The sequence below is a fragment of the Lagopus muta genome, chromosome 9 (genome assembly GCF_023343835.1).
Source record: "Lagopus muta isolate bLagMut1 chromosome 9, bLagMut1 primary, whole genome shotgun sequence".
NCBI lineage: Eukaryota > Metazoa > Chordata > Aves > Galliformes > Phasianidae > Lagopus > Lagopus muta.
The window spans coordinates 1,669,867-1,683,664 of record NC_064441.1 but is presented as its reverse complement, the minus strand read 5'-3'; the positions used below and the strand labels follow the sequence as shown (position 1 = coordinate 1,683,664).

The 13,798-nt window shown below is 45.6% G+C and overlaps 1 protein-coding gene across 3 annotated transcripts in view; it reads right to left on the bottom strand.

Moving 5' to 3' along the window:
• The window catches only part of SCHIP1 (schwannomin interacting protein 1), a 113,860-nt gene that overhangs the window by 46,511 nt on the left and 53,551 nt on the right, over positions 1–13,798 (bottom strand). The window contains exon 1 of one of the 3 annotated variants that reach the window (XM_048954420.1): positions 3,650–3,726. The exons of the other annotated variants lie outside the window; for them this stretch is intronic. Coding sequence (XP_048810377.1) covers positions 3,650–3,697 — 48 coding nt within the window. The 5' untranslated portion in view covers positions 3,698–3,726. Of the gene's footprint in view, positions 1–3,649; positions 3,727–13,798 lie in introns of those variants that run through there. 3 annotated transcript variants of the gene reach the window in all.

The window sequence follows — 13,798 nt, the reverse complement described above, 5'->3', positions numbered from 1 at the left end:
GCCCCAGCGTGGTGCGAGCAGCACAGCCATCACAGGCAGCCTCATTGCTTCAGCAAGACCTGCTCTGTCTAAAAATAAATTAAAAAAATAGTAATAAAAGCCCAGTGTTGAGATCAGAGCTCGTGGCAATGCTCTTCCTTCACCTGGCAGCCCTCCCCAGGGAGCATTTTAAGTACCTTTCTGCAAGGAGGAGAGGATGGCACCAGCTGCTGGAGTGGGGGAGGAGGGGAAGGAGCAGGAGGAGCTCAGCCCAGGGCAGAGGGGGTGCAGCTGGGCTGCCCCACAGCTATCACTAATAAAGGACAACAAGAATGAACCAAGCGTTCCATTAATGGCATGGAACAGATAGAGCTCTGGCTCAAACTGCCACTGCTGGGCTGCGTGTAACCTGCAGGCACTAATATGGAGCGCACAAAGCTGGTTATGTGAAACAGTATTTGTGATGGTGACACCAGCACATAACAGCATCTTACAAAGTTAATAGCTGGGGAACTCCCTCTCATCCCCTTCATGTGGCATTTCTTGGTTAAATCATTGGCATATTACCACTTAACAGATAGTTTTAACCAAGGAGCTTTGTTCAGCTGCATCCCCTGCACCCATCTTTTCCCCCCCCCAATGGGTATTTTGGGCACCTTCCTCCAATGTGCAGTTAAGCAAACCTAGGCAATCCAGGCTGGTGCCCCTGAAAGTCAAATGAAACCCAGTGCTCAGGAGGAAGAGACAGCACAGTAGCATTACTTTCTTTTAAATGCACAAGTCCTCAGCTCGCCCAGACAGATAACACAATCTGGTTTCCCTTTAAGGTCCCTAACCTAATAAAATCCACATTAGCAACAGACTCTAACAGAACGGATCCTGCAGGTAAATACTTGCATTACACAGCGTCAGGAGGCCACAACTTCATCTGGTGGTTCTTCACCTCACCTAAATGCTTTGTGGCTGGAGCCAAGAGCTCCCTGTTTCCACAGGTTAATGGCAGTGCCACTTACTGCCTTGCAGCCATGCAGGAGTCAACACTGCAACCAGAGATATGCACTGTTTTGCCACAATAGCTATTTACAGAGTGACTTATTCAGCAGGTACAAAGGTAATCAAGTTGCCAGGCTGGATGGGGCTGTGAGCAGTCTAGAGGGAGGTGTCCCTACCTATAACAGGGGGTTGGAACTGCGTGATCCTAAAGGTCCCTTCCAGCCCAATCCTTTCTATGATCACAACAATGCCACACGATGGAGGGATGCTTGGTGTCAGTTCCAGAGGTCCTTATGTGATACACAAACCCCACAGCCAAGGGACCCCTTTGTGACCCCAACCCCTGGGTTCAAGCACCATTCCTGCTTCTCAAAAAAACAAACAGGATATGGGCAGAACTGGCTGCATATTAGGCAAGTTTGGAAAAGACCTCTGAGATCCCCAAACCCAACCTCACCCCCACCATGCCCACAGCCCTCAGTGCCACATCTCCATGGTTCAGGAGCACCTCCAAGGATGGTGACCCCAGCACTCCCTGGGCAGCCACTGCCCCACTGCCCCACCACACACACATTGCTAACACCTGCTCACAGCAGCTACACCACGTGCTGGTCCTACATCTAGATACCAAGTAAATAGATGGGCTTGGACAAATGAAAACAAACAAACAAAAAAAACCCACCAAAAAATAAAAATCAGTGAGGTAGCAAAGGCTTCTCTTGTTGGATTGATCCAAGCCCCAGGATAGCAGCACACAAAGCGAGGTTGATGCAGCATACATGAGTTTCATTCACAGGAAATACAACATCAAGGAACTAATAGCAGCACAAATGCAACCCAGACTATCACTGACCCTAAGACATTATGTGAGGGCATCGTATAATTTAATGAACAGTAAAGACCTAAGAGCAGCACACTGTTTAACACTTACTCTCTCCACTGTTGGAAGCTGTATGATGCTATACATCTCATTCAGCACATGTGCAACAATCATTGTTTAAACACCAATCTAAAAACTATACTTGGGCTTATATATCCTTGTAGTATTCTCCTAGTCAAGTTATTATTATTATTTTCTTTACTAACACTGTCAGGGCTTCTTTACCACACAGCAGGGCAGCACTGCCTAAGCAGCTCTGCATATGCTTGTCACTGAAAAGCATCTTAAATAACTCCTGCTGAGGTCCACACGAGACTGCCTCTATATCTCCAAAATCATTTTATCATAGTCCATTTTTCATCAACGTCAATGAAAGCAACACCCAACCCACATACACCTGAACATGGGTATTGTGAGGATCATCCCACAATCACACAGCAATGCATCAAAGGCACTGGACTTCAAAATAATATTGATCAGTTCCAGAGATTTACAGCAGTTGTTGAAACACATCTTTGAGGTGTACACAGCAAAAGCTCCAAGAACTTAACGCGCTTGAAAACACAGAAGAATACATCATAGCTAGCAAAGAGGTTTGCAAAAGTCAGCCAAAGCCTTCCTCCTCATCCCTGGCAGAGCAATGCTCCCAAGCACTCAAAGCCACAGTAGCCTCCAGCAAAAGAGTTATGGGTGAACTTCTGATGGCTTTGCTGAACAACAGATCTTTTAGTCATGGCGCAGTATTGGTGGTTGAAAGAAGATGCCCACAGCAGACCATGGGCATGGTGCTGGGTGGCCTGCTCTAGGTGGCCCTGCTTGGGAAGCGAGACTGGACCAGATGGCCTCCAGAGCCTCAACCGTTCAGCAATGGCTTCTGTCCCCCAGGTGTACAAAACGTGCCCAAGAGCTGCCTGCAGGCTGATCCCCTTCACACAGTAAGGTCTTCCCCAACCAGCCCAGCCCCAGGGTCCTGGGATGGCACAGGGATGGATCCCAGCACATGGAGCCCAACCCAGCCTATCACACAGAGGAAAACTGCAGAGAAAGCATTATAATAAAGCATTAGATTTACCACAGCTGAACTTTGGGGAATGAAGTTAGTTTCCTCATCATACACATCAGGCCCAGGCATGACCGTGGGTTCCTGGCTTGCTTCTAAAGTAACTTGTACATTAAAATGGTGCTGAGTTGCACCCTTCTGTCCCAACAGGATCCTTTCTTAAGAGTCTGAGGGATTACACAGCTTTGATTTCCACATTCTAGCTCCTGCACCTCTTAAAATCCACAATAATTATTTGCAGTCAAAAGCCACATTTCTGTCTAAGGAAACTGGAAACAACGAAGAGCAAAGACAATAAGAACTGGAAAAGGAAACACAAGTCAAAAGACCACTTTTGATGAGCTGTTTCCAAGCCATGGCCTATAATCACAGCCATTCAACCACTGAGCTCTCATGCAGGCATTACCCACCCCAATGGGTGCTGGGGACCAAGCACAGGGAGTCTTCATTTTTTCCCCACATCCTCAAGCATGCCTGATCCCAAAAGAGCACACATGCTTGCACTGAGCTCCAGGGCACTTGTGCAGTTCAGCATTATTGCATATAGGTTATAAATGTGAATTTGGAAGGGGTTTTCACCTTTAATCTCTCACAAGATACACAGCCTGCACAGAGGCACGCTGCTTCACATCAATGCACTGGGCAAGGAAGGCAGAACCTGCCCACAAAGAGCAGCAGACAAAGGATGCAACCCAGAGCAGGGAGGCTGAGCTGAAAGCAGAAACCCAAAATCCTACCTGAGATCTCCAGATGCACTCATTTCCCATGGTGAAGCCTCCAACCATTCCAAGCCAACCCAGCACTCCAAGGTTAATCCTCTACTCTGGGATGCCAAACCACCCTCTAAAGCCCTCAGTATTTCAGAGGGGAGCACAACTCATCACAACCTACAGCTCTCTTACCATCAGCACCAATCAGCTCTTTTGCTCCCAACCACACACAGGTGGGGATGGATGAGCCCAGCTGAGGACCGTCTCATTAACCCACACTGCTGCCCTGATCGACTTTACAGCCCAGTAAATCCAGCTGGACTCCAAAAATAATCTGCAAAACCACTGCACTCAATAGCTCAAGGTTCAACCTGTACTCAACTCCTCAATTTACAATTTCCATGCCATCACTGAATGCAGCAGCGTTCATTAAACGCGATTACACATCTCCTGATTAAAAGCTGCACGTGTGGCAGAAGCTGCGGTGGAAGGAGCTGCCTTCCCTGTGCAACGGGCAGGGGATGCTCTTGCTGTAGCAAGGACAAAATGCTGACCAACACCTTCCACAGCTGCCTTTTGCCCCAGTGCTGTGGACTCCCAACACTCCCACCTCTCTGCAGGCAGCCGCCTTCACGTCGGCACTGAGCAGCTTCCATTCAGCAATGGCCATTAAATAACATCAGATAAAAGGCTGCCTGCAGATTACCCTAAGTGCCCCAGCTCCACCTGGGAAAGGTAGTGGAAGAACTTCCACAAACAGTACGATATCTGTTCAGAGAGAGAAATGATCTTCACAGTAATGACTTTTTTCTATCGCTGGGGAGGAGGGAAAGGAGCAGCGCGCTGTTTCCATTTCTCCATGTGCAGCAGACAGAGAACCTTTTCAGATGAGCATTGCCAGGTTTTAAATATATCTAAAAACATATTTGAGCCCACCTCTCCCTGGTTTCTATCATTCACGCTGATTTGCAGCTCTCACAGTGTCTATTTTTTTCCTATTAATTGCTAATGAAACAGCCAGCTCTCCCAAGGGCAGAGTGAGGTGTTGTTTTCTAATTCCTCCAATCAAGAATATTGTAATAATTCCTCATTAACTCAATCATCTTTCTGTCAGGTAACTGCTGTATAATTTAAGGGGTAAGGCTTTAAATAAAGATCTTGGCAAAACCACCAGACTGATTTAAAGCATGCCCTCCATCTCAGTGCAACTCGTAACAAATTGGTCTGAAAAGCAAAGCGAGTTGGCAACAAAAAGTCCTAACTGTTTGAATATACCTTCTTTCCTCTCTTTCTTCCTTTTCCTCAGTCTCCTCTTTCCTTCTTTGCTCAGCAGCAATGTGCCCCAGTGGAAGAACCTGACCCTCTTTTCCAACCTTGGTGATTCTATGATGCTATATCACCCCTGGCAGACAAGACCATGTCTTATTTTGCAGCTTATCTAGCCAAGCCAAGCAAAGGTATCAAAGCTGTCCTGCCTTAATCCTTCTTCTTTAAAGGTCAGCACATTTCCTGGCATCTCATCTGAAACGAGAGCCCTCGTTTTTAAAAAACTAATAATGATAGAATAACATCATTCAATACTTTGAGCTGGGGTTGGGCAATGTTAAATCACGGAGAAAGCAGTGAAGCTGACAGCATTTGACACGAATACATTGTTGGGAGAGTACAGAGGAAACCACCTTGTGTCTTACGGTGATGAAAATGATCATTTAATGCAGTTCTACCCTTTATTTCCCTGAAATTGCTGCAGGTGATGTGAAAGCTCTTTATTTTTCGAGCCCTGCAATTCACTCAGCAGGATGATCGTTTTAACACGCCCCATCAAGTCATTATTTGTAATTAGAACTACGAGTCAAAAGGTAGAGACACTTGAAAATAAATATGTTTTCTAAAGAGCTCCTTTCGTAGAAAGATAAAATTAGGATAATTCAAAGAGTAACAACACTAATAGGTTACATAGATGAATGGAGGAAAGAGTCATGCCTTGTTTAACCCCAATGGAGAGCAGCAGAAGACAAAGGGATGCTTTGGATGGGACAGACAGGCCACCAATAGAGCCAACCAGCCATGGGCAGAAGAGGCAGAGGAAAGTATCTGAGCCCTGAACGCTGCAGTGGCAAAGGTTGCTCTGGTTTCCACATCCACGAACAGCAGCTTTCCAAAAAAAGACCTCTGAATCTGGAACAAACCTCCTGGGAAGCGCTGTAAACCTGCAGGTTCACCTTCGTTTGGTTTTAAGACAAGCTGTGTCACGCAAGAAGTGCAGAGAGCTCATCAAAATCCCGGTCTGAAAGCTCATGCTGCCAGGCACAGGGAAATGAGGCTTGAGAAAGGACCTGCAATTAGAGCATTTTCTGGATGCACAGCACTCAGAGGCATAATTAGCATTCCCCAAATTGCTGGAGCCCCAAAGTCTTAAGAATTGGGTGCTGTTTCCTTTGGCTCTGCAGAAATATGCATCTCCAGGGCACAAACAAGCTCAGACAGCTATTCCTTAACACGTGTACTGGCTAACGCTGCACAAACTCCTTCACGTGCACTGAGAGTTTTAAATGACTTAAAGACGCCTCTGGGAACGGAGGGGAGAGGGAAACGGCTTGGGAGACTGGCAGGGTTTGAGTACATCTGTATGTGCACACAGGGATGTGTGCTCTGTGCTGACTCAATGCCACCAAGTTATTCTTGCTTGGGCACCTGGCCACCGATTATTTGAATTAAATCCCGATGAAAACCACAATGGTGGGTGGTGATGATGAGTTCAGAGGGTTCACAGATGCTTGTTCTTTAATAATCAGTCCAGAAGATTTGGGGTCCTAAGGAGAACATGGGGAATGCAGCCCATCTCCGGCATCAAGACTTGCTCCACCTGTGGCAGAGGGGTTGGAACTTGATGATGCTGGGGTCCCTTCCAACCCAAGCCATCCTATGACTCTATGACTCTATGATTCAGAGCCCTGCAAATATTGCCCTTCTCTGTAGTGATTCTTGCTTTAGACTTCTGAGGTCTTCTTAGAGGTACGTTTGATGCATTAATATTTTTAGGGCCGCATGAACTATTGTGAAAGGATCTGAGTATTCCAACTTTAAATTTCTCTTAAGGCCTTAAAAAATGGATGTAGAACCAAATGCTTTGGACGCAAAAAGCCTTTTCCTATTTCAGGGCCCACTGTTATCACACGTGGACGAAAGCCATTACAGAAGAATGTCACAAACCCTCTTATGCTCAGAAGAGCCACTCACAGCCTGCTGGTGCTGGCTGGGAGAGAGCAAGGAAAGGCAGCATCAACAAGTTTGGATTTGTGTGGTGCCTTCAGGGCCAGAGCAGGTTGCTGCTAATTCATTTGTTCAGTAAATCTGTAATAATAGATGATAACATCACATGGCAATAACAGAAAATATGTATGTGGCCACAAAAGTTAATCTGGACAGCTTCGTTCCTATAAAATCATTGTTTTCCTAAAAGTGAGGAGCAGATTAAGCTCTGAAATGGCAAAAATAATTCCTCGAAGAGCCCACATTGCTCTCTTAAGACTGATTGTTATCAGCAGAGAGGAGAGCAAGTCCACTCTAATGGAACGATTTAAATGCATAACTGCTAAAATAAACTCCTTAAAGTCTGTCTCCACATTCCTTACGATGACTAGCAAGACATTGCTTTTTCATAAAATACCACAGAACTGAGAGCATTTAGAGATACTGTCTGCCCCTGCCTGGTCTATAACAATTTCTGCACTTAAAGGCATGATTGACTGTGTGAAAGGTAAAGCTAAAATGCACTTCACATAGCTCTGCAGATTTCAGCCCCCTTTCTGGTTTCCTTTATACATATGCACCATTCCCTGGGAATACACGTTTGCAGGGAAGAATAAGGCAGCAGGGAGTGTGGTTAAATGGGTTAAATAAATAAATCGGCATCCAAGCGATTTTATTATCAGGCTGATTCACTGAGGATGGAAAGTACGACGGTTAAATCCACGTCACATCAATGAATTAGAGCCATCAGATCTCCTTCATCAGCCATAAAACAGACCCACGGATGGGGCTGCAATGACAAAGAATTATGGTCTGTCAGGGCATGGATGGAGGCTTCACCTCTCCTTCTCTGCCTGCTCCTGCCTTCAGCCAGGAAGGTGTCTGGGGGAAAGCACCTCCAATTTAACCAATTTAAAGACAGTTTCTGCACATGAGCCTGGTGGGCTCTCTGAGTCAGATCAAGCTTTTAATTCTCCAGTCAGGAGAATTAAGAGTAATTCTTTCCACGAATTACAGGTGATATCGGTCAGCTTTATGCACAGATGGTTAAGGCACCAAAGGCTACAAAATCAGATGATAATGAACAGAATGATCCTAACAGCTTTTATTTACTGCCTTTTCTATCACTGCAGAGCACAACCACTGTTGTAAATGTGTAAACAATACCAGTGAAGGCTTTAATGCATTTTATCACCAATTTCCACTGTCAGGAGGCTGCTGAGACAAGGCTTTGTGCTCCGTCTATTGTGTAATTAAGATCCTTTCACTGAAAAGCAAAGCTAAGGCAGTTATCAACCAACTGAAGTAGGAAACAGGAAGTATCTAGCACAAAAACACGTAGCAGAGAGCTGAGGCTTTTGTAGATATCAGACAATTGTGCTCATAAAACAGTTGTATCAGGTCTGCAGGCAGAGCCCACCCCAGGCTGCCACTTGTGCTCATGGTCAGAGAATGGCAAATCCCATTAAAAGCAGTAAAGGAGTTGGGAAACACAGCCCATGTGACACCCAGGGACAGCCTCCTCCTCCTTCTCCTATGGCACACAATGATGGGAGGTTTGTTGCACACCCCAGGGCTCTGGGAAAGGGTCAAAGAGGGACCATGCAGCTGAAAAGGTGGTGTGGGGAAGCTCAGGCATCATCAAGATGATCAACTGTGGTGACACTGCATTAGGCAGGACTGGCCTGGGCCAATGGCTTTCCTGATGGACCTTCTGAAGGCAAATCAAGGACTTATTGGCCTTGCCCACAATCGTGCTGTACGAGCTGCCCGTCCTCATTCAGGTCTTATTTTGGACCTGCACCGGGATGGATTTAGGGCTATCTGCCCAAGGAAATGGGAGTGAAACCTATCTGGAGGAGTGGGAACGTGTCTGGGGGAAAGAGATCTGCCCATGAGGATCAGAGCTGCTGGGGTGCCCCCAAGAGAGGGAACAGCAATTAGCTGCTCCCCTTCCTCTGTGGGACCCAGGTGCACGCCAGGACCAGAGCTTAATTAATTGCCCTCAGCAAAATGCACCTGGTGTTGCCCACTTCCCCCGGCTGTTCTGGGAGGTGTTGGGGTACTCTGAGATCTCAGGCTCGGCTGTGGGAGGTTTTCTTTAGTCATTGCACACGGGTTAGTCAATGCACAGAAATGCTTCTTTCTAAAAGTTACCCAAAGAAAACATACTTCACACGTTTTCTGAACGCTGTCAGATGCCTTCGGGCTAAACATTCTTGAATTAATTCTGTTACATCTCTTTTGACTGAGCTGTAATTATTGCTGCAGTGGAGATGAGTCATCACTGGCTGTAGTTTACCTCTGAAATACAGCACGTACTGCACCTAACACTGCACCAGAGCTACAACAGTGACTTACTCCAATGCCTTTATTACAAAGGGAGAGAGAGCCCAAGGCAGGCTCTATCTGCCATTCACACGCAACGTGAAGCACAAACCCTTAATTTGCTCTTTTCTACAAGCCCTGTAATAAGAGATTTGATCGTATGTTTAACCACCTCTGTGTACCACGTGCACAAATAAAGAGCGGTGAGCTGGGGAAATGAAACTGAGAAGCTGATGGGGAGAAGGCATAAGGGAAAGGGGAAGCCCTGCCCTGGTTCTCTGCCCCTTGGCATGGGGAGGTGCAGGCAGCCCCACGCTGAGCCATGCTGCTTGGGGTGACCGACTCCATCTCCTCCCAGAGCAACCCTTGGGAGCTGGGTGTTCATGAATAAATACTGCCTCAGTGTTAAACTTGTATTTATGCATTTTCAGGAGTTTAAAAATATATCTATATCTGGTTTCATCTGCAGTTAAAGCACTTTAATTTAAGCTTTCCCTGTTTTGTTAAATTAGCTTCTACATCCTAATTAAGTACTTGTGCATTTCAAGATGGTAACCTCGTGTTTAAAGAGTAATGGCTCTTTCCTGTCCTGGGTTCCTCCTAATTTGCTCTCTGCCAAAGACTTTAGAGATAGCAGCTTTTAATTACAAGACAAGGGAAGCCACTGATGTGTCCCTACCACCTCGTTAAGGATTCCCTTTGCAAATGTTATCTTAGTGGCTCACTGCACTGAAGCATTCAGGGATCTCCTGCTATTCTTACTAGGATAACCAAGGAGCTGTGTCTACTTCTATCTTTTGCTTGAAACCATCTAAAATTTCTCTTTTCCTTAATAGAGGGTCTTCCAAAACATACCTGCTGGAAGCAAACCTGCTCCTTCTAAGGAAAGCAGAGAATATTTCCACGACCACATCATCTTGCCCCAAAACAAGGGGAGGAACACCTGGAGCCAACCCATCTGGTTGTATATAACACAAATTTCAGCTGCCCTCCCCATGTGCCACTGGAAGGTCTGAGCAGCTCCATGGGCATGCCAGGGCACCACTCTGCTCCTCACACATGAGGGCAGCGAGGAAGTCATCACTGACACTACCAGCTTTTATCTCCACTGTTGAGAAGTAGGTTCTGGCTTTCATCAGAGAGCTAAATTAACTTTCAGTTTGGCTTCTGATGGATGTATAATGAACTGCGCATTGTTCGGCTGGAAATCTTGGAGCTATTTTTCATTCCAAATGTCTTCTGAGCAGCGCGTTTGACAGGTTATTAAGATTTCAGTATCATTGTGGAAACATTTTTCTAGGTTTCATGTCTAGGATCAGAGAGGTTCACTGCACCTTCCCCTTCCCCACACTGTGTCCATCCCTTTACCCAGTTTGATGAACTCCAAAACCAGCTGTTCTTCAAAATTCAGCTTTTTTAAGTGACTGACTGAAGGAGACATTCTATAAGCTGTAGAAGCAATCATTTCCAGTTCTAGTTTCTCTGTTCTAGTTACCAAACTGCACGGAGAATCACAGGATCACCAAGGTTGGAAAAGACCTCTAAGATCAGCCAGATCATAAGTGGTCACACCAATCACCAACAGAAGGGCTCACACATCATCTCACATACTTAAGTGCAGTTTGTTCAGCTGTCTACCAGCTGTTGGCAAAGTTGGGTTTCTCTGAAAGACCACCAAACTGGGGACGAGGGCACTGGGCTCTCAGGTCTGAAAGGAAAGAGTTTTATCATCCTACCTTCAACCCCGTTCTGCTTGTGCACTATTTCCACCAATCTCACTTCCATGAGGTTTTCATGATTTTCTGTTTTCCAGGCAATTTAAAGAAGGCATTTTGGCTTACTGAAAGGGCATCTGAGCCAAACTCACCACTTGTTCTCATGTGTTGTGTCTTTAGTACCAAACCCCAAACTTTTCAATCATCAATCACAATGAAAATAGGGATATTCTGGGGACAGAAACCAAAGAAAAGGTAAACACGTACACATAATGAAGACATGCTAGCAGGATAAAATCCCAGCCTCCCTGAATAACCATCCACTTCTGTTTCTGCATACTTTAATTATGGCTACCAAACTTTCTGGTAACTGACAGCAGAAGCATTGCGGTATAAAGTGATAACTTGTCCCTTGGCAAATCCAAATTCCTTCCTGTGGTTCTCACAGATTGGGATCCAGAAGCCCTACTCCCCTGGAAATGCACCTGCATGGGATGGGTGCAGGGGGAGAAGATGTTTGTATGGGGAGGTGGAGGATGAGGTGAGCCCTGACGGAAGGAGAGTGAATGAGAAATGGGCTGCAGAAGTGGTTTCCAAGGCCTGCACCTGGCAAATGGATTCCAGAGTTCTTCAAAAAGCATAATTTGATGACACAAAATACTTCTTTCCTGAGTAACAATGACAAGATGGATGCCTTTTGCTCACTCTGTTCTGACATAACCGTGTCTCGCTGTCTGAGTCATCTTGTCAGACTGCTCAACAAGACAGATATCCTCACTGGTTTCCAACACCACTGACTCATGTCCTATATTTCAGAACTTTATAAAAGAAAGGAAAAAAGAGATCCAATATATCAACAAAAATAGCTTTGTACTGTTGGTTGTTGTTTTTTTTTAGAGAAGGTGCAAAGACCTCAGAGCATCCCAACATCAAAGAAACCCTGGTGACAAATAATTGATTTTCTTAGACTCCTCAGATTTCAGAAATGCCATCTCTTATCTCTGATCCACACAGGAATGTTGGAGGATTATGAAACACATGAGAAGGACTCACCCACAAGTGCAGAGGTGGACTGCTGAGCAGGTGGGGCACCTACTACAGCAGTGCTGCCAATCTGCCTAACAGACAGCAAGCAAAACAAACAGCCCTGAGCATTAGTGCACCAAGGAGAGAGATACCAATCCACCAGAGTGATCTCTGCAAACCCTTCCTGTATCATCCTGCATTTATTGGCTTCCCAAATAAGGCATCTACCAGACACAGCCAATTGTTTTTATAAAACCTGTTGTATTTGCCAGGCTCAGGATTGCTGTGGGACAAGCACATATCCCGTGCTCTCTTGCAGCTCTCCAAGTCATATGGACATGGCTCGAATGTAGAGATTCTGGAACTCCACACAACAGAGAATCTGGGACTGGATCCCAGCTGCGTGTCCCTTGCTTCAAGCAGATGACATCGGTGTCCTGCCTGAGCACAAGGCTCCCCTGGGCCTCGGCTGCCCTGTCCTGAGCCCAGCACTCACCCTGAGCTCAACCCTCAGTATGGAAGCACACAGCCTGAGAGCAAAGCTCTGAGAACAGCAGGTACAAAGGAAATCGAATACACAAGGTAAAATTTCCACTGGCATTTAAATACTTCAGTACTCTGAAGGCCCAAAGTAACTAAGCAGAAAATAATTTCAAACAGTGAACTACTTCTGCTCGGCCTTTTCGTCGGCTTCTCTCTCCAAAAATGAGAGCACAAAATATTATTTGCACAAGAGGAGGAACAGGGAAGATGGCTGAGCTCTGAGGGTCATTTGAATTAATATAACTCCATGTTCAAACCTTGTCAGTGCATGATGAAGATTGAACTGTAATAGCTTTGCTTTTAACAACCATAATCTCCCCCTCTCACTAGTAGGTCTGATTTTTGCACCAAAATACTTGCTGAATGAATTGGATTTTCACATTTTCTGCCATTCCCCCCCCCCAAATGATATAAATCAGCATTTTATGAATGAATAAATCCCATCTGCCAGCTGTTAAAAACTTGCTTCCAAACTATAATATCTAGGTCATTTTCTTTCGTGACCCTGGTGCTACCAACAATAATTAAACTTATTATGGAACCGAGAATATTTCAGTCTTTCTTTCTCAAGAGGATTCTCTTTTTTGAGAAAGGGAATTGCTGAAACAAACTGCTAACTGCCCAAGGCATTCAGCACTTGCCTTAAAAACATCCCTTCCCAGTCAGCCTTGGCCCATCTTTTGATTTACCCTCTCCTTGCTCAGCGCAATGAATTAATGCTGTGATGGCCACAGTGCAGCAAGCTTGGGAAATCAGAATCATAGGCCATCCCGAGTTGGAAGGGACACATAGGGATCACCAAGTCCAACTCCTGGCTTCACACAGCACCACCAAAAATCAGACCACGTGTCTCAGAACGTTGTCTGGACGCTCCCTGTGCTCCAGCAGGTCAGGGCTCTGACCGTGGCCCTGGGGAGCTTTCTATTTGCACCCTGCTCCAGTGCAAAACCCCTTCCTATATCCAACCTGATGGAGCAGTTGAGATCAAGATGAAAGAGGGCACATCCAAAAACGTCTTTGAGCATCTCTACATCGATCAAAGCCAAAGGAACAAAGTCTCCTCAACATCCAACATTACCACACGTTTCTTACTACTGGTTGGTTTCTTACTACTAATATCCCTAATGTTCTGTTTACTTTGGGTCCTGGTCAATGCTCACTGATAATATCATGAATTATGTTAATGAACGCTAAGGGAAAGACAGCTATTTCTGTGCTGGCCTGAGCTGCTATGACATTACCCAAGAGAAAATCCCTCCCTGATGCACGTGCCCATCCCAAATTGGAAACTGTTGTCACTAAAATAATTGAT